The 21,125-nt window shown below is 45.1% G+C and overlaps 1 protein-coding gene across 1 annotated transcript in view; it reads left to right on the top strand.

The window, feature by feature from the left end:
- Positions 1-21,125, top strand: part of sympk (symplekin) — a 122,381-nt gene that overhangs the window by 74,790 nt on the left and 26,466 nt on the right. The window contains exons 17-21 of the mRNA XM_063060383.1: positions 3,274-3,434; positions 10,414-10,522; positions 12,287-12,387; positions 15,767-15,857; positions 16,778-16,885. Of these exons, the coding sequence (XP_062916453.1) occupies positions 3,274-3,434; positions 10,414-10,522; positions 12,287-12,387; positions 15,767-15,857; positions 16,778-16,885 (570 nt within the window). The remainder of the gene's footprint in view (positions 1-3,273; positions 3,435-10,413; positions 10,523-12,286; positions 12,388-15,766; positions 15,858-16,777; positions 16,886-21,125) is intronic.

Here is a 21,125-nt window from a genome sequence, read left to right as displayed (position 1 = left end):
ACATACAGCGTGAAAAGCAGCGGTCCCAACACTGACCCTTGTGGAACTCCACTGGTAACCGGCAGCCAGCCAGAATAGGATCCCTTTATTCCCACTCTCTGTTTTCTGCCGACCAACCAGTGCTCCACCCACGCTAGTAACTCCCCTGTAATTTCATGGGCTCTTATCTTGCTAAGCAGCCTCATGTGCGGCACCTTGTCAAAGGCCTTCTGAAAATCCAAGTACACCACGTCTACTGTGTCTCCTTTGTCTACCCTGCTTGTAATTTCCTCAAAGAATTGCAGTAGGTTTGTCAGTCGGGATTTTCCTTTCAGGAGATCATGCTGGCTTTGACCAATCATGTCATGTGCTTCTAGGTACTCCGTAATCTTGTCCTTAACAATCAATTCCAGCAACTTCCTAACCACTGATATCAGACTAACAGGTCCATAGTTTCCTTTCTGCTGCCTCCCACCCTTCTTAAATAGTGGAGTAACATTTACAATTTTCCAGTCATCCAGTACAATGCCAGAATCTATCGATTCTTGAAAGATCATCATTAATGCCTCCGCAATCTCTCCAGCTACTTCCTTCAGAACCCTAGGGTGCATTCCACCAGGTCCAGGAGAATTATCCACCCTCAGACCATTCAGCTTCCTGAGCACCTTCTCAGTCGTAATTTTCACTGCACAAACTTCACTTCCCTGACACTCTTGAATGTCCAGTATACTGCAAACGTCTTCCACTGTGAAGACTGATGCAAAATACACATTCAGTTCCTCTGCCATCTCTGCATCTCTCATTACAATATCTCCAGCGTCATTTTGTATTGGTCCAAAATCTACCCTCAACTCTCTTTTACCCTTTATCTACTTAAAAAAGCTTTTCGTATCTTCTTTGATATTAGTTGCCAGCTTCCTCTCATAATTCATCTTTTCCTTCCGAATGACCTTTTTAGTTTCCTTCTGCAAGTTTTTAAAAGCTTCCCAATCCTCTATCTTCCCACTAGCTCTGGCTTCCTTGTGTGCCCTCTCTTTTGCTTTTATTTTGGCTCTGACTTTACTTGTCAGCCACGGTAGTGTCTTTCTTTCATTTGAAAATTTCTTCTTATTTGGAATATATCTGTCTTGTACTTACCGTATTTTTTGCAGAAACTCCAGCCAATGCTGCTCTGCTGTCTTTACTACAAATGTCCCTTTCCAGATCACTATCCTGGAGGTCCTGCTTTTCAGTTTTCTGCTTCATTCCTCTCTCTCTCTCTCTCTCTCTCTCTCTCTCTCCTCCCCTCTCTCTCTCCTCCCCTCTCCCTCTCCCTCTCCCTCCCCCTCTCCCTCCCCCTCTCCCTCCCCCTCTCCCTCCCCCTCTCCCTCCCCCTCCTCCCCCCCCTCCCTCTCTCCCTCCCCCTCTCCCTCCCCCTCTCCCTCCCCCTCTCCCTCCCCCTCTCCCTCCCCCTCTCCCTCCCCCTCTCCCTCCCCCTCTCCCTCCCCCTCTCCCTCCCCCTCTCCCTCCCCTCTCCCTCCCCTCTCCCTCCCCCTCTCCCTCCCCCTCTCCCTCCCCCTCCCCCTCTCCCTCCCCCTCTCCCTCCCCCTCTCCCTCCCCCTCTCCCTCCCCCTCTCCCTCCCCCTCTCCCTCCCCCTCTCCCTCCCCCTCTCCCTCCCCCTCTCCCTCCCCCTCTCCCTCCCCCTCTCCCTCCCCCTCTCCCTCCCCCTCTCCCTCTCCCTCTCCCTCTCCCCCTCCCCCTCCCCAGTACCTCCGCCCTTTCTTACCTGTGTTGTTGGTACCAATATGCACCACAACTTCTGCCTGTTCACCCTCCCCATTTAGAATATTGTGGACCCAATCTGAGACATCCCTGACCATGGCACCTGGGTCATGACATACCATTGAGTTATCTTTTGCACATGTACAGAATCTGCTTTCTGCTCCTCTAACTATGGAATTCTCTATCACTACTGCACTCCTTTTCTTCCTCCTTCCCTTCTGAGGCACAGAGCCAGATGCTGTGGCTTCCCCCAATTAGGCTACAGGGGTACTCTGCACTGGCAGCCTATTCCCTTTCCTGACATTCACCTAAGTTGCAGGAGGTTGGTACCTGGGTGACTGCCCCCACTGCCCCGTAGTTCCTGTCTATCACCTCCTCAGTTTCCCCTGTGACCCGAAGGTCGTCCAGCTGTGTGACTGCTCCCCCAGCCGCCCCGTCACTCCTCAGTTGCCCCTCTGACCTGAAGGTTGTCCCGCTGCAGCTCCATTTACTGAACACGGTCTCTAAGGAGCTGCACCTGGACGTAGTGCACTTCACACAGTTATCAGGGAGACTGGAGGTCTCCCAGAGTTCACACATCTCACACAAAGAACGTGTTGCTAGCTCCGAAGCCAGTATGCAATGTCACTGGCATATGTTGTGGGGTGTGTTGTTTAGCGGTAGTAGTACTTTACAATATGTAATAATATAAAACTATAAATTATGGTGTGACCTCTATATTAAAAAATTAAATAAGTGCAAAAAGAGGGGGGAAAAGATAGAGGTAGTATTTATGGGTTCATTGTCCATTCAGAAATCTGATGGCAGAAGGAAAGAAGCTGTTCCTGAAATATTGAGTGTGTCTCTTCAGACTCCTGTACCTCCCTGATGAGAAGAAGGCATGCCCTGGGTGATGGGGTAATAGATGCTGCCTTTTTGTTTGAATCCTCTCCACTGTACATCTGTAGAAATTTGCAAGTATTTTTGGTGGAATCGCAATTGGATAGGCATATTAATGTGCAGGAAATGGGGTGAACTGGACATTGTATAGACAGAAGGGACTAATTTAGTGCGGTTTTAATTAGTTTAATTAGTTTGGCACAACATAGTGGGCTAAAAGGCTGGTTCTTGTGCTGTACTGTTCTAAATCGATGAAATTACTCTTAAGAGAGGGAGAAGCTCAGCTGTCTATATGCAGGAGTGATGGGTTAGTATCTGCTGTCTATATGCAGGAGTGATGGGTTAGCATCTGCTGTCTATATCCAGGACTGATGGGTTAGTATCTGCTGTCTATATGCAGGAGTGATGGGTTAGTATCTGCTGTCTATATCCAGGACTGATGGGTTAGCGTCTGCTGTCTATATGCAGGAGTAACGGGTTAGTGTCTGCTGTCTATATGCAGGAGTAACGGGTTAGCGTCTGCTGTCTATATGCAGGAGTGATGGGTTAGTATCTGCTGTCTATATGCAGGAGTGATGGGTTAGTACCTGCTGTCTGAATGGTGTGCTGTTTTTACCTGCTGACTTTGTTTTTAATTTCTTTCGATATGACAGAGGTGGCAGCTCCTTGGACAGAAGAGACGGTGAAACAGTGCCTGTATTTGTACCTTGCTTTACTTCCCCAGAACCATAAACTCATCCACGAGCTTGCTGCTGTCTACACAGAGGCCATTGCTGACATCAAGCGCACTGTACTGCGTGTCATTGAGCAACCGGTAAGCCCAAGCCTGAGTTCAGAAAGAAGTGCACTTTCCTCTGAATTAGCCCTCTGTCTAATGCTGAGATCTGGCTTTAATGACACCAGTGCTTCTACTGCTTTTCTCAGGGAGGGGGAGGGCTGGTTCTAACTGGGACTTTGTGTGGTCTTCGGGTGGGTGTGATGGATTGGGGAATGTGAGGTTAGTGCAGATGGCAACGCTGAGGTGCACTAAATCTCAAGTTGCTGACAAAACAGGCCCTTTGACTTACTGAGGTTTCACCAACCACTGTCCACCCATTTACTCTTCGCCAATGCAAACCTATTTTATTCTCATTAAACTCCTCCCTCTGCCCACTCTATCATTCACCTGCACATTAAGGAGAATTAATAAACTAACTTGCCTGACTGGGATGTGGGTGGAAACAGGAAGCCCACTTTGTCACAGGGAGAGCGTGCAAACTCCACACAGGTGATACTTGAGGTCAGGGTTGTAGGAGCTGAGAGGCAACAGTACAGCTACACCAGTGTGTCCTCCATCTGCAAACTTGCCATTCACATACTCCTGATGTGTTGCTGCAAAGCCCTCTGCTGTGAACATGTTTGCTGAGAGGGCTGCACTTGATGCTTTGTGCTGGCAGGTGGTGACATATCAGTGATTGGTATCTGATGGGGCTGGGATCAGGAATGCTGGGCTGTTCGGAGCATGGGTGCAATGTACAACCGAGGCCAAGATCCCTTGTGCTTGATATGACAAGCTGAAGCTTACCTAAAGGTTATTATTGCACGGACAGTTTTAACCACCGCTCGTCATTTCAGTCTAAAAATCATTGTCACTGCCAAGCTGATATCTGCAGCACATCAGTAAGAAGCAGGAGCAGAATTATGTCATTTGACTCGCTGAGTTTTTTTCCACCATTGGCTCATGGTTGATTTATTATTCCTCTCAACACCAGACTCTTGCCTTCTCTCTGAAACCTTAATGATCAAGGATGTATCACAACAAATTTCATGACATATGCTGGTGATATTAAACCTGATTGTGATTCAGCTTCTATTTAAATATAACCAATGACTTGAATGTTGCAGCAATCTCTGGTAATGAATTCTACAGATTCACCATCCTCTGGCTTAAGAAATTCCTCATCACCTCATCTCTGTACTAAAAGGATGTCCTTCTATTGAGGCTTAACCCTCTTCTCCTTGACTCTCCCACTATTTGAAATATTCTCTCCTCTTCCACTCCATCAAGGCCTTTCAATATTTGATAAATTTTAATGTGATCCCCCTCATTCTTCTAAACTCCAGCGAATAAAGGACTGGGCCATCAAACCCTCTTCATATGTTAAACCCTTTCATTCTCAGGATTATTCTCATGAACCTCCTGTGAACCCAGCTCATCCTTCCTTAGATATGGCGCCTAAAACTCCTCACAGTGCTCTAAACGTGGTCTGACCAATGCCTTATAAAACCTCAGCATTACATTCTTGCTTTTATATTCTGGTCCTTTTGAAATGAATGCTAACATTGCACTTACCTTTCTTACTACTGTCTCAACCTGCAATTTAACTTGAGTGAGACCTGCACTAGGGCTCCCAAGTCCCTTTGCATCTCCATTTTCTGAATTCACCACACTCTTTTAGAACACGTGAGAAGGACACCCGCATGGTTTGTTGCCTCCCGGATGCCAGGGTCCGGGATGTCTCTGACTGGGTGCATGACATCCTGGTACGAGAGGGAAAGCAACCAGAAGTCGTGATACATGTTGGGACCAACGACATAGGCAGGAAGAGGGATGAGGTCCTGAAGTGTGAGTTTTGGGAATTAGGCAGAAGGCTGAAGAACAAGACCTCAAGGGTGACGTTCTCAGGATTGCTGCCAGTGCTACGTGACAGTGATGGTAAGAATTGGAGGAGATGGCAGTTGAATACGTGGCTGAGGAGTTGGTGCAGGGAGCAGGGTTTTAGATTTTTAGATCATTGGGATCTCCTCTGGGGAAGGTGGGACCTGTACAGATTGGATGGGTTGTACCTGAACTCGAGGGGGAGCAATATCCTTGCAGGTAGGTTTGCTAGCATGGTTCGGGAGGGTTTAAACTAATTTGCAAGGGGGATGGGACCCAGAGCGATAGAGCAGTGAAAGAAGTGCATGGAGTAAAGCCAGATCTAACATACAGAGAGGCTTTGAGGAAAGAGAAGCAGAATAAATGGTGTAAAGACAGTAAGGTAGAAGGGCTGAAATGTGTGTACCTCAATGCAAGAAGCATCAGGAACAAAGGTGATGAACTGAGAGCTTGGATACATACATGGAATTATGATGTAGTGGCCATTACAGAGACTTGGCTGGCACCAGGGCAGGAATGGATTCTCAATATTCCTGGATTTCAGTGCTTTAAAAGAGATAGAGAGGGCGGGAAAAAGGGGAGGAGGGGTGGCATTACTGGTCAGGGATACTATTACAGCTACAGAAAGGGTGGGTAATGTAGCAGGATCCTCTTTTGAGTCAATACGGGTGGAAGTCAGGAACAGGAAGGGAGCAGTTACTCCACTGGGGGTATTCTATAGGCCCCCTGGTAGCAGCAGAGATACAGAGGAGCAGATTGGGAGGCAGATTTTGGAAAGGTGCAAGAATAACAGGGTTGTTATCATGGGTGACTTTAACTTCCCTAATATTGATTGGCACCTGATTAGTTCCAAGGGTTTAGATGGGGCAGAGTTTGTTAAGTGTGCCCAGGATGGATTCCTGTCACAGTATGTGGACAGGCTGACCAGGGGGAATGCCATACTAGATCTAGTACTAGGTAATGAACCGGGTCAGGTCACAGATCTCTCAGTGGGTGAGCATCTGGGGGACAGTGACCACCGCTCCCTGGCCTTTATAATTATCATGGAAAAGGATAGACTCAAAGAGGACAGGAAAATTTTTAATTGGGGAAAGGCAAATTATGAGGCTATAAGGCTAGAACTTGTGGGTGTGAATTGGGATGATGTTTTTGCAGGGAAATGTACTATGGACATGTGGTCGATGTTTAGAGATCTCTTGCGGGATGTAAGGCATAAATTTGTCCTGGTGAGGAAGATAAAGAATGGTAGGGTGAAGGAACCATAGGTGACAAGTGAGGTGGAAAATCTAGTCAGGTGGAAGAAGGCAGCATACATGAGGTTTAGGAAGCAGGGATCAGGTGGGTCTATTGAGGAATATAGGGAAGCAAGAAAGGAGCTTAAGAAGGGGCTGAGAAGAGCAAGAAGGGGGCATGAGAACGCCTTGGCAAGTAGGGTAAAGGAAAACCCCAGGGTATTCTTCAATTATGTGAAGAAAAAAAGGATGACAGGAGTGAAGGTAGGACCGATTAGAGATAAAGGTGGGAAGATGTGCCTGGAGGCTGTGGAAGTGAGCGAGGTCCTTGGTACTTCTCTTCGGTATTCACCAATGAGAGGGAACTTGATGATGGTGAGGACAGCATGAGTGAGGTTGATGTTCTGGAGCATGTTGATATTAAGGGAGAGGAGGTGTTGGAGTTGTTAAAATACATTAGGACAGATAAGTCCCCGGGGCCTGACGGAATATTCCCCAGGCTGCTCCATGAGGCGAGGGAAGAGATTGCTGAGCCTCTGGCTAGGATCTTTATGTCCTCGTTGTCCACGGGAATGGTACTGGAGGATTGGAGTGAGGCGAGTGTTGTTCCCTTGTTCAAAAAAGGTAGTAGGGATAGTCCCAGTAATTATAGACCAGTGAGCCTTATGTCTGTGGTGGGAAAGCTGTTGGAAAAGATTCTTAGAGATAGGATCTATAGGTATTTAGAGAATCATGGTCTGATCAGGGACAGTCAGCATGGCTTTGTGAAGGGCAGATCGTGTCTAACAACCCTGATAGAGTTCTTTGAGGAGGTGACCAGGCATATAGATGAGGGTAGTGCAGTGGATGTGATCTGTATGGAGTTAGAAGGCATGGGATCCAGGGAAGTTTGGCCAGGTGGATTCAGAATTGGCTTGCCTGCAGAAGGCAGAGGATAGTGGTGGAGGGAGTACATTCAGATGGAAGGGTTGTGACTAGTGGTGTCCCACAAGGATCTGTTCTGGGACCTCTACTTTTCGTGATTTTTATTAACGACCTGGATGTAGGGGTAGAAGGGTGGGTTGGCAAGTTTGCAGACGACACAAAGGTTGGTGGTGTTGTAGATAGTGTAGAGAATTGTCAAAGATTGCAGGGAGACATTGATAGGGTGCAGAAGTGGGCTGAGAAATGGCAGATGGAGTTCAACCCGGAGAAGTGTGAGGTGGTACACTTTGGAAAAACAAACTCCAAGGCAGAGTACAAAGTAAATGTCAGGATACTTGGTAGTGTGGAGGAGCAGAGGGATCTTGGGGTACATGTCCACAGATCCCTGAAAGTTGCCTCACAGGTGGATAGGGTAGATAAGAAAGCTTATGGGGTGTTAGCTTTCATAAGTCGAGGGATAGAGTTTAAGAGTCGCGATGTAATGATGCAGCTCTATAAAACTCTGGTTAGGCCACACTTGGAGTACTGTGTCCAGTTCCGGTCACCTCACTATAGGAAGGATGTGGATGCATTATGATCAGAGATTAAGGGAGCTAGGGCTTTACTCTTTGGAGAGAAGGAGGATGAGAGGAGACATGATAGAGGTGTACAAGATAATAAGAGGAATAGATAGAATGGATAGCCAGCGCCTCTTCCCCAGGGCACCACTGCTCAATACAAGAGGACATGGCTTTAAGGTAAGGTGCGGGAAGTTCAAAGGGGATATTAGAGGAAGGTTTTTTACTCAGAGAGTGGTTGGTGCGTGGAATGCACTGCCTGAGTCAGTGGTGGAGGCAGATACACTAGTGAAGTTTCAGAGACTACTAGACAGGTACATAGAGGAATCTAAGGTGGGGGCTTATATGGGAGGCAAGGTTTGAGGGTCGGCACAACATTGTGGGCCGAAGGGCCTGTACTGTGCTGTACTATTCTATATTCTATGTTCTATAACATAGCCTTTATTCCTTCTGCCAAAGTGCATGATCATACACTTCCCTGCACTGATGGGAAGTCTGTACATAATTCCTTTGTGAATAAGGATGACTGAGTACAAAAGATCAGCAAAGGGGACCCAAATGGTTACTCCTTTTCAAGTTCTGATGTTTTAGAGAAGATTGAGACTGAGGGGTGATTGATAAGTTCGTGGCCTAAGGTAGAAAGAGTCAAGAAAACCTAGTGCATTTATTTTTCAACATAGTCCCTTCCTACGTGTGCACACTTAGTCCAGCGGTCGTAGAGCATAGGGATCCCTTCTTTGTAGAAGTGGTCCACAGCAGGGATGATTGATAAGTTTGTGGCCTAAGGTAGAAGGAGATGAGTTATTAGCTTCACACTTTCTGCATTATCACTCAAAGAGTTGAACTGCACGTGCATGTAATGAGAACGTCTTGGACCTCCAGGTGGTCCACAGCAGGGGTGATTGATAAGTTTGTGGTCTTGGGTAGAAGGAGATGAGTTATACAGCTCTTGTTCAAGGGTTCAGTGTCCATTTAGAAATTGGATGGCAGAGGGGAAGGAGCTCTTCCTGAATCACTGAGTGTGTGTCTTCAGGCTTCTGTACCTCCTACTCGATGGCAACAGTGAGAGAAGGGCATGCCCTGGGTGCTGGAGGTCCTTAATCATGGACGCTGCCTTTCTGAGACACTGCTCCTTGAAGATTTCATGGCTACTTCGTAGGCTAGTACCATAACGGAGCTGACTAGATTTATAACCCTCTGCAGCTTCTTTCAGTCCTATGCAGCACCCCCCCAGTTACATATTGTTGTAACTGCATCAATATGTTGGGACCAGGTTAGATCCTCAGAGATCATGACACCCAGGAACTTGAAACTGCTCACTCTCTCTACTTCTGATCCCTATCTGAGAATTGGCATGTGTTCCTTCTTCTTACCCTTCCTGAAGTCCACAATTAGCTCTTTCGTCATACTGACGTTGAGTGTCAGTTTGTTGCTGCAGTACCACTCCACTAGTTGGCATATCTCGCTCGTGTACGCTCTCTCGTCACCACCTGAGATTCTACCAACAATGGTTGTATCGTCAGTAAATTTATAGATTGTATTTGAGCTATGCCTTTCCGCACAGTCATGAGTATATAGAGAGTATAGCAGTGGGCAAAGCACACATCCCTGAGGTGCACCAGTGTTGATCGTCAGTGAGGAAGAAATGTTATCACCGATCCGCACAGACTGTGGTCTTCCAGTTAGGAAGTTGAGGATCCAATTTCAGGGGGAAGTACAGAGGCCTAGGTTCTGCAACTTCTCAGTCAGGATTGTGGAAATGATGGTATTAAATGCTGAGCTTCATTCTAGTCATGACCAACCTCTCAAAGCATTTCATCAGTGTAGATGTGAGTGCTATTGGGTGATAGCCATTAAGGCAGCTTACATTATTCTTCTAGCAGACAAATAGTTTGCTTGCTAGAACAGTTAATGTCGCATGTAGTCGTGCTACTGTGGGTAAGGATTATATTTAGTGTGACCAGATAAGGACAGCGCTTTTCCTTCCTGAAATAATACTATTAGTGCAACAGGTGTTTTTTTACAAAAAACTATTGGGTTGTCTGTTGACAGCACTGATTTCATATCTTCATTTAAGTTCTTCACCTGCCATGGTGGGATTTGAACTTGTGTCTCTGGGTCACTGGTCCAGCATAAGTCAAAGAGTTTAATGCTGCAGGTACACTACCATTCTTAGAATTGGGTGTGTATGGCAGGCCAGACAGACATGCACTCCTTCCCCTCCCCTCAACTTCCTATTTTGACTTCTTCCTCCTTCCTTCCTGATGAAGGGACTCATCCTGAAATGGCAATTGTTTATTCCCCTCCACAGATGCTGCCTGACCTGAGTTCCTGCTTCATTTTGTTTGTGTTACGTTACTTTAATAATGGAATGGTGTTGAAGCAAAACTGAGAACTTTGGACCACCAAGTTTCCATCTCAATGCTGTTGGTGTTGTTTCAGATTCGAGGAATGGGAATGAATTCTCCTGAGCTTCTACTGTTGGTGGAGAACTGTCCCAAAGGTGCTGAAACCCTTGTGACCCGCTGCCTGCACATTTTAACAGACAAAGGTAATCACTGGGATATGTAATCATTTGACATAATTGTCTACAGACTGCAGAATTTATCTGGATCATAAGTAACGTGGGAAATATTTGCTCCTGAGCCGTGAGCACAGGGAGGAATTATACGAAATAAATCTCTGCTCTCCGGCTGTGTTGAGCATTTGGGCATGAAGACAATTACATAACTATATTTTAGAAAATTAAAGCTTAGAGTTCGCTCTATAGTTCCTGATACAGTTTTCTGATAATGCAGAATATACAGTACATCACAGGATATACACTTGATGGCCACTTCATTGGGCACAGGATTGGAACATGGCGTGGTCTTCTGCTGCTGTAGCCCATCCACTTCAAGGTTGGATGTGTTGTGCATTCAGAGATGCTCCTCTGCACAGCACTGTTGCAACACGTGGGTAGTTGAGTTCCTGTCGCCTTCTTGTCAGCTTGAACAAGCCCGGCTATTCTCCGACCAAAAAGGGCATTTTTATCCACAGACTGGATGAGTTTTGTTTTTTGCACCATTCTCTGTAAGCTCTCGAGATTGTTGTGTGTGAAAACCACCCTATCTAGCACCAACAATCATTCCTCGTTCACTTAGACCACATTTCTTCCCCATTCTGATGTTTGGTCTGATCAAAACTCTTGACAATGTCTGCATGGCTTTATGCATTGAGTTGCTGCCAATGATTGCCTGATTAGATATTTGCATTAACAAGCAGTTGTACCTAATAAAATGGCCACTCAATGTATGTTTCATGTTGTTGAGTACTTTGTTTCATTGGCCAACATAAATATCTGCCATATTGTAGTTTTGTCAAGGTACTTCTGTTCTCTGCTGGATTTTCCTTTCCTAGGGTCAAACACTGAGCTATTGAATTCAGTTTCACAGTTGGATTTGGGGCAACTTTGAAGGCTCAGTGTAGCAAAGGGATCCTGGTGGGGACGGAATATTTATCCACCATGACATGCTTGTCCTTTTCCTTCATTGGCTTGTTACAAGGATTCTTTCTCTATAATAATGATCAGTTCGGCACAGAATATTTATTTATGGGCAAGTACCTTTATTGTCTCAAATAACAAGCATGTGAACTTACAAATTAAATACACCAGGTTTCCCTGACCCTCCATGATCAGTCAAAGAGAAAAGGTTGGTCTCCACAGAGTTCTCACTGATTTTGCTTTTAAAATCCATCGTTTTATTCTTTTCCTTATCAATCAATCTATGATATTTCAATTCTGTTGGCTCAAGGCCATCTGACTGACCTGTGTCAGTTCTCAATGGATATAGCCGGAGCTATAAGCGGTATTGTTTTATGGCTGTTTCCTTTAGTATTGTGGCTTGCGGGATTTCTTTTGTTCAACTCAGACTGGTTCAGATCAGGTCAACCAAACACTGGATCTAGATGACCAGATCACATGTTGTTCCTTCTATAAGCTGCATTTTACGTAATGAAAATCTGCTTGACTGAAAATGGTCTCTAAAGGAAACTCATTGTATCCATATTCAGTTGCTCTGATTAAGTTATCACTGAGCAAGAATCAGTTCACCAAACAGTTAACAAAATGGTAGTTGCAAGGACAGTCTCTCAAAATGGCCGTGTCTTCGTGTAACAACATGGCAAGAACAAAGACTTCAGCATTGTCTGTTTCCACCTGCCTCATTCTTATTCACTGATTTGTAGTTTGCAGTTCTTTCTGGCTGATAGACTCCAGTATAAAACTGTTAATAGAGCTTGAATGTTATCCAGTAACAATCCAATATAATTTCAGTTCCTCCGTCACCGGAGCTGGTGAAACGAGTCCGTGATCTCTACCACAAGAGGGTTCCAGATGTCAGATTTCTGATCCCGGTGCTGAATGGCCTTGAGAAGGTACTGTAATATTTTCAGACTGAAGTTATGGCAAAGATGGCTCCTAGTAGGAAAATGAGTAACAATGGAGGGGCAGAGTGTTGGAAGGAGGGGGAGGGTAGCGTGTCAAGTGAGTGAATCCAGTCCCGATGGATATGAAATAGCAAGAGGCTCCCATTGAAGTTCTAGTTCAGTTTATTGTTATTCAAGTGTATGCATGTATACCGTCAAAGGAGGGGTTTCTCTAGACCAAGGTGCACAACACAGTACATAGAACCCAAACACAACACAAAGTAATATTACCACAAATAAATTCACAAATAATAAGATGCATATACGATACAAGTTTGAAAGAAAACAGTTTTAACACGACTGGCACTTCATACATGATGAGTCGCGGGTGGTGGAAGGGGTTCAGTAGTCTTATGGCCAGGGGAAGAAGTTGTTTCTCATCCGAACAGTTCTTGTCGAAATGCTATGGTACCTCCTGCCTGGTGGTAGGGGGTCAAGGAGGTTGTAGGATGGATGGGAGGGACCATTGACAATGCTAAGGGCCCTGAGTACACATCACTCCTGATAAATATCTCAGACAGGTGGAAGAGAGACTCTTACGATCCTCTCAGTCTTTTGTAGGGACTTGCGGTCAGATGCCTTGCAAATGTCGTACCAGATGGCGATGCCGCTGGTCAGGACAATCAATCGTCCTCCTGTAAGCAGGGGTACAGGGAGAAGAGCCTCCCTCACCTCAGTCTTCTAAGAAAGTGGAGATGCTGTTGTGCTTTCTTGACCAAAGAAGGACCAGGTGAGCTCGCCTATTATGTGCACTCCCAGAAACTAGGTTCTCCTAACTCTCCGTAGTGGAGCCATGGATGTGCAGTGAGGAGTGGTCAACCTGTGCATTCCTAAAGTCAGCAATCATCTCTTTGGTCATGTCTGCGTTGAGATTCAAGTTGTTATGCTCACTCCATTCTACCAGCCGCTCTACTTCCTCTCTTGGCATCAGTGAACTTAATTCAGTTTCAGCTGAATCTAGAATGCAGCCATAACTCAGTAGTGGGAACAGCAGCAGGCTCTGGGGAGTACTGGTGTTCAGCGTGATGGAGCTAGAGGTGTTTCTGCCACAATGGACTTTCTGTCAAGAAGTTCAGGATCCAGTTACGGGGAGAAGTGTTGAGACCCACAAGGACAGTTTTCTTTCTAGTCTCTGAAGGATGGTGGTATTAAACCCTGAGCTCCTGCACCTTCTGCTGGCTGCAACGAGAGGGAGACTGGTCAAGCACAGGCAGACGGCACTGAACACGTTGGTTTTCTGCTCGTGTCCTCATCATTTTTAATCTTTCTCAACGCTTTAATCAGAGGAGTGTAATGGACCCGACCACAGGTTTCTGTTCTGCTATTAGGGATCGATGGCCTTCACATCTGTCTGTCACCATATCCCCAAGGAGATCGCAAAAGCACCAGCTCATTTAGTTGGCTCAAAAACACATCCTCAAATGGAAATCGATCGCAGTACAGGAGAAGTATATTTCAAAGCGGAAAAGTGTCTAGTAATTTCATGAGCTTTCTGCAGGATGTCACAGTTGGTGTTGGCACCATCTTACAACCAAATAATATCTTAAGAATGTCTTATGTCACTAGTGTGTCAGCCTTCAACAACACTCCTGACAATGTCCCTCTACTTTCATCCAGACACATTAAAATTATGCCCACTCATATTAGTCTTTTCTGCTCTTGGTGTCCGCTGGATCTATGCCTCTTAACACCTTGTACACTTTTCCACTTTTTTGCTTCCTTTCTGACTGCTTTGCCTTGCTTTACTTTACCTATAGAACCTTCTGTGCCCAAACCTGTTGACATTATTGGTTAATTTAATATGATGGACAAAGGAGAGACAGTGGATGTCATTTACTTGGATTTTCAGAAGGTGTTTGATAAGGTGCCACACGAGGCTTCTTAACAAGATGAAATCCTATGGCGTTACAGGAAAAATACTGGCATGGATGGAGGAATGGCTGACAAACCAGTCACTTGTCTGTGACTGGGAATAAAAAGGGTCTTTTCTGGTTGGCTGCCAGTGACTAGAGGTGTTCCTCAGGGGTCAGTATTGGGACCGCTGCTTTTCACATTATTTGTCAGTGACTTGGATGATGGAATTGATGGCTTTGTGGCAAATTTTGTGGATGATACGAAGATAGGTAGGGGTAGGTAGTGCTGAGGAGGCAATGCGATTGCAGCAAGACTTAGACAAATTCGAAGAAGGTGCAAAAAAGTGGCAGTTGGAATACAATGGTGGGAAATGTGTGATAATGCATTTCAGTAAAAGGAACAATATCTGCGCTATTGTTCCTTTTACTGAAATGCATTATCATGCATTATCTAAATGGGGAGAAGGTTCAAACATCAGAGGTGCAGAGGGACTCATGCAAGGCTTCCAGAAGGTTAATTTATTGAGTCTGTGGTAAAGAAGGCAAATGCAATGTTGACATTTATGTCAAGGGGAGATAATGCTGAGCCTTTTTAAGACACTAGTCAAGCCACCCTTGGAGTATTGTTAACAATTTTGGGCATCATATCTCAGAAAAGATATGTTGTCATTGGAGAGAGTCCAGAGGAGGTTCATGAGGATGATTCTGAGAATGAAGGGTTAACATATGATGAGTATTTGGCAGCTTTGGGCCTTTACTCACTGGAATTTAGAAGAATGCAAGGGGATCTTATTGAAACCTACCAAATGTTGAAAGGACTAGATAGGGTGGATGTTGACAGGATATTTCGTACGGTATGGGTATCCAGAACTAGAGGGCACAGCCTCACAATCGAGGGGCGACCCTTTAGAACAGAGTAAGGAGGAATTTTTGTAGCCAGGTAGTAGTAAGCCTGTGGAATGCTCTGCCACAGACTGCACTGGAGGCCAAGTCCAGCATGTATTTAAGGCAGAAATTGATCGTTTCCTGATTAGTCAGGGCATCAACGGATATGGCGAGAAGGCAGTTGTATGGGGTTGAGTGGTATCCGGGATCAGCCATGATGGAATGGTAGAGCATACTTGATGGGCTGAATGGCCTAATTCTGCTCCTGTGTCTTATGGTCTTAAGGACCTTGCATGAAAACTCAATTCTCCTTTTGAGCAAGGGTCATCTAAAAAGAGGATCTAAGATAAGTGCTAACATACAGTACATCAGGGGTCGTTGTGGTCAGCTTGCTGATTTGAAAATAGCTAGTGTCCAAGTCTAAATGTTATGCAACCTCTAAACTCTCTTGAGTTTTAAAGCTAATTTCAGTGTCCTTCCCTCAACAGTAGAGCAACAGAAGTTCCCTGATAGAGCAGCGAGTGTCACGTGTGAAGTTGCTTCAGTATGTTTCTGGAATAATAAGTAACCTTGTACTAACTCTTTTACAGAAAGAAGTAATCCAGGCACTGCCCAAATTAATCAAACTGAATCCCATTGTGGTGAAGGAGGTCTTTAACCGGCTTCTGGGAACTACACACAGTGAGTCATGGTGATGTTTGTGGGGTGGGGAGGGGGTGGTAACGGAGGAGAAATTGTGTGCTGTGGTGGGAAGTGAAGGAATTTGCCTGCGTATGATGGGAGGTTGTAGGTTCTTTCATTTTCAGTGTCTTGTAAGTGCACCCTGGAATTGTACACTGCCTTTTACCAGCCTCCTTTACATTGACTCTGGCCACTCTTCCCGCTGCCTTGGGGAAGTAGGCATCCCACCTTCCATCACCCGACTCCCACTCTGGTCAAGGATGCTTCTCACCCTATCTTCTCAGGAGAGGAGAGAAGATAGAATGTCTAAGGTGGAAGCATCCTTGACCAGAGTGGGAACACATACCACCACGGTCAAGGACAGCTTCTATATCACTAATATCAATCTTCCTGCACTGCAATTTCTCAGTAGCTTTTATTTCAAATTAACTTTTCTTTTTATACCTTGATATTCATATATACGGCATGATCTGTCTGAATGACATGCAAAAAAAAAAGCGCTTTTCTGTATCTCGGTACCCGTGACAATAATAATAAAGCAAGCCAAATCTTTAGGGCGGCATGGTAGTGTAGTGGCTGGTGTAATGCATTACAGCCCTAGTGACCCGGGTGCACTGTCTGTGAGAAGTTTGTACATTCTGTCTGTGATTGAGTGGGTGCTCTGGTGTCCTTCCACGGTCCAAAGACATATGGTTTAGTGCGTTCATTGTTCACGTGGGTGGAACTGGGCCATATTAAATGATGGGAGCTGCCCAGAATTTCATTGGATGGGAATAAGGTGGAGATAATTTTTTGTGGTGGAATTTTACTTGCTGGAGGTGATTTGCTGTTACTGAGCATAAGACGGGGTGTACGTGAATGCTACCTTCTCTGCAAGACTTTGAAGACTGAATAATGTAATATTTCTTCTTCTCTTCTAGTGGGTGAGGGAGGCTCAGCAGCTATTTCTCCGTTGACCCCTGGTGATCTTCTCATTGCTCTGCACAACATAGACTCTACGAAATGTGACATGAAGTCAATAATCAAAGGTAACTAATACCCATAATCTTCATATTTCCTCCTTATCCCTCACTGCACCCCCCCCCCCCCGCTGATTGCAGGGCCCTGGCAAGGAACCCAATACTCTCATTGATGAATCTCATGTCCTGAGGTCAACTACATTAAACATGGGATGGTCTGAGAAAGCTGATTTTGAGTTAAATGCTTATTCCCATTTCTCTCAGGAAAATAAGCTGAGCTGTCTGCTTTTGCTATGGGATGTCGGTTTACATAATTATATAGCATGGAAATGGATTGCAGAGCATAGAACAGTACAACCCAGGAACAGGCCCTTCAGCCCTTAATGTCTGTGCTGAACATGATACCAAATTAAACTAAATCTCTTCGGCCTGCATGTGGTCCATATTCCTCCATTTCCTGCAGAGTCATATGTCTAACAGTCTCTTTCTGCTTCCATCGCTACCCCTGACAGCCCATTCCAGGCACCAATCACTCTCTGTGTAAAATAAAACTTGCCTTGCACATTTCCTTTAAAGTTTCCCCATCTCACCTTAAATCATATCTTCTAGTATTTGATAATTATAACGTGGGAAAAAGATTCTGACTGACTGCCCTATCTGTGCCTCTCTTAATTCCATAGACTTGTATCAGGTCTCCTCTCAGCCTTCAGTGCTCCAGAGAAAATAAGCCAAGTTTGGCCAACCTCTCCTTGTAGCTCAGACCCTCTAATACAGGGAGCATCCTGGTGAACCTCTTCTGCACCCTTTCCAAAGACTTCACATCCTTGTAATGGGGCAGCTAGAATTATGGATCTTCTGCTCAATGAGCATCTAAGACCAATGATATACAATAAGGCCATTTATACCAGTCAGTTGACCTCCTTCCTGATGGTAGTAATGAAAGGAGGGCATGCTGTGGGGTAGTGAAGGCCCTTGATGTTAGACACTGCCTTTTGAAGATGTTCTCAATGATGGGGAGCTGAGGCCCGTGAGTCTACAGGCTGAGCCAATAACTGTCTGCAGCTTTTTCTAAACCTGTCAATTGTTTTCTAAAAGTTCTTATTAGTCCCATTTCCAATTAATTTCACTAACAAGCTGTTTATGCCCACTCTGTGGAATTTTATTTTTCGTTTTTGCACCATTCTCCAAAAATTCTAGAGATTGTTGTGTGCAAAAATCCCAGAAGATCAGCAATTTCTGACATACACAAACTGCGCCTTCTGGCACCAACAATCATTCCATGATCAAGGTCGCTTAGATCATATTTCTTCTCTAGTCTGAACAACAACTGAACCACTTACGTGTTTTTGTGCATTGAGCTGCTGCCACGTGATTGGATATTTCCGTTAATGAGCAGATGTACAGGCATACTTAATAAAGTGGCCACTTAGTGTATATGTCAATGAGCTACACTTTGTAGATGAGCATTCTGGATGGTGCTTTAGTGACCTGTACTTTTCCTAATTCCCTTCACCTCTTCATTCTCCCTAACCCTCTTCCTTCAGTTAGTCCTGACGAAGGGGCTCGGCCTGAAACGTCGACTGCGCCTCTTCCTATAGATGCTGCTTGGCCTGCTGCGTTCACCAGCAACTTTGATGTAGGTTGCTTGAATTTCCAGCATCTGCAGAATTCCTGTTGTTTGCATTCTCCCTAATACCTAGTTTTTCTGCTGTTCTCTCCAAATGATTCCTATCATCTGGGGGTTGAGTGGCTTCAGAAAGGCAACAATTATACCAGTGCCTAAGAAGAACAATGAGAGCTGCCTTAATGACTATCGCCTGGTAGCACTCACATTGACAGTGATGAAATGCTTTGAGAGGTTGGTCATGACTAGACTGAACTCTGCAATTGGATCCTCAACATCTCCTCCTCGCTGACGATCAACACTGGTGCACCTCAGGGATGTGTGCTCAGCCCACTGCCCTACTCTCTACACATGACTGTGTGGCTAGGCGTAGCTCAAGTACCATCTATAAGTTTGCTGACGATACAACTATTGTTGGTAGAATCTCAGATGGTAACAGGAGCAAGATTTACCAACTCGTGGAGGGGTGTCACAGCAGTAACCTGGCATTCAACGTCAATAAGATGAAAGAGCTGATTGTGGACTTCAGGAAGGGTAAGACAAAGGAACACATACCAATCCTTATAGAGGGATCAGAAGTGGAGTGAGTTAGCAGTTTCAAGTTCCTGGGTGTCAAGATCTCTGAGGATCTAATCTGGGCCCAACATATCGATGCAGTTATAAAGAAGGCAAGACAGCGACTATAGAAACATAGAAACATAGAAAATAGGTGCAGTAGGCCATTCGGCCCTTTGAGCCTGCACCGCCATTTATTATGATCATGGCTGATCATCCAACTCAGAACCCTGCACCAGCCTTCCCTCCATACCCCCTGACCCCCGTAGCCACAAGGGCCATATCTAACTCCCTCTTAAATATAGCCAATGAACTGGCCTCAACAGTTTCCTGTGGCAGAGAATTCCACAGATTCACCACTCTCTGTGTGAAGAAGTTTTTCTTAATATCGGTCCTAAAAGGCTTCCCCTCTATCCTCAAACGGTGACCCCTCGTTCTGGACTTCCCCAACATCGGGAACAATCTTCCTGCATCTAGCCTGTCCAATCCCTTTAGGATCTTATACGTTTCAATCAGATCCCCCCTCAATCTTCTAAATTCCAACGAGTACAAGCCTAGTTCATCCAGTCTTTCTTCATATGAAAGTCCTGCCATCCCAGGAATCAATCTGGTGAACCTTCTTTGTACTCCCTCTATGGCAAGAATGTCTTTCCTCAGATTAGGGGACCAAAACTGCACACAATACTCCAGGTGTGGTCTCACCAAGGCCTTGTACAACTGCAGTAGTACCTCCCTGCTCCTGTACTCGAATCCTCTCGCTATAAATGCCAGCATACCATTCGCCTTTTTCACCGCCTGCTGTACCTGCATGCCCACTTTCAATGACTGGTGTATAATGACACCCAGGTCTCGCTGCATCTCCCCTTTTCCTAATCGGCCACCATTCAGATAATAATCTGTTTTCCTATTTTTGCCACCAAAGTGGATAACTTCACATTTATCCACATTAAATTGCATCTGCCATGAATTTGCCCACTCACCCAGCCTATCCAAGTCACCCTGCATCCTCTTAGCATCCTCCTCACTGCTAACACTGCCACTCAGCTTCGTGTCATCCGCAAACTTGGAGATGCTGCATTTAATTCCCTCATCCAAGTCATTAATATGTATTGTAAACAACTGGGGTCCCAGCACTGAGCCTTGCGGTACCCCACTAGTCACCGCCTGCCATACTTCATTAGGAGTTTGAAGAGATTTGGTATGTCAACAAATACACTCAAAACTTCTATAGATGTACTGTGGAGAACATTCTGACAGGCTGCATCCCTGTCTAGTATGGTGGGGGGGGGGGGTGCTACTGCACAGGACCGAAAGAAGCTGCAGAGGGTTGTAAATTTAGTTGGCTCCATCTTGGGCACTTACAAAGTACTCATGACATCTTCAAGGAGCGGTGTCTCAGAAAGGCAGCGTCCATTATTAAGGACCTCAAGCACCCAGGGCGTGCCCTTTTTTCACTGATACCATCAGGTCACTGAGTTTCTAAATCTTTGGTTTATAGTAATAAAGTCAATTTGATTTCTGGTGTTATCACCTGGATTTTTCCAGATCCACAAGCATCTTGGATGGTTTTTAAAGTAGGTATTCATAATGACCTGATTATTCATCTAGCACCATTCTACCCATTTCTTGCCTCTTTCATTTCTTTCCCCTAGTCCAAATTTTCCTGTGGTATCTTGATCAGCACCTTGTCCTACTTTAGCATTTAGATCTCCCATGACAATAACAATATCTTGAGATTTGCATCCATTCTTTGCTTGTTCAAGCTCTTCATAGAATTTATCTATATCCTCATTTGTTCCATCTGTTGTTGGTGCATATCCCTGTATAATTTCTAAACCAAATGGTTGTCCTCTGAATCTAACAAGGAGCACTCTTTCTGATACTGCCCAATGCCCTAAAACACTTTTGTTTGTTTGTTTTATCGGCTACACAAAATTATTTGATAAAGTGAAGCACAATAAATTATTTGAAATATTACAAGAAACTCTTGATCTAGATTCGAAAGACCTCCACCTAATCAGAAATCTATACTGGGAACAAACAGCCGCTGTAAGAATAGATGGAGAAGTGAGTCAGTTTACGAAAATCAAGAGAGGTGTTAGACAAGGGTGTGTTTTCTCCCCTGATTTG

Source organism: Mobula hypostoma, chromosome 10 (genome assembly GCF_963921235.1).
Source record: "Mobula hypostoma chromosome 10, sMobHyp1.1, whole genome shotgun sequence".
NCBI lineage: Eukaryota > Metazoa > Chordata > Chondrichthyes > Myliobatiformes > Myliobatidae > Mobula > Mobula hypostoma.
The sequence above is the reverse complement of the archived record's forward strand: the minus strand, read 5'-3'. Positions and strand labels throughout refer to the sequence as shown.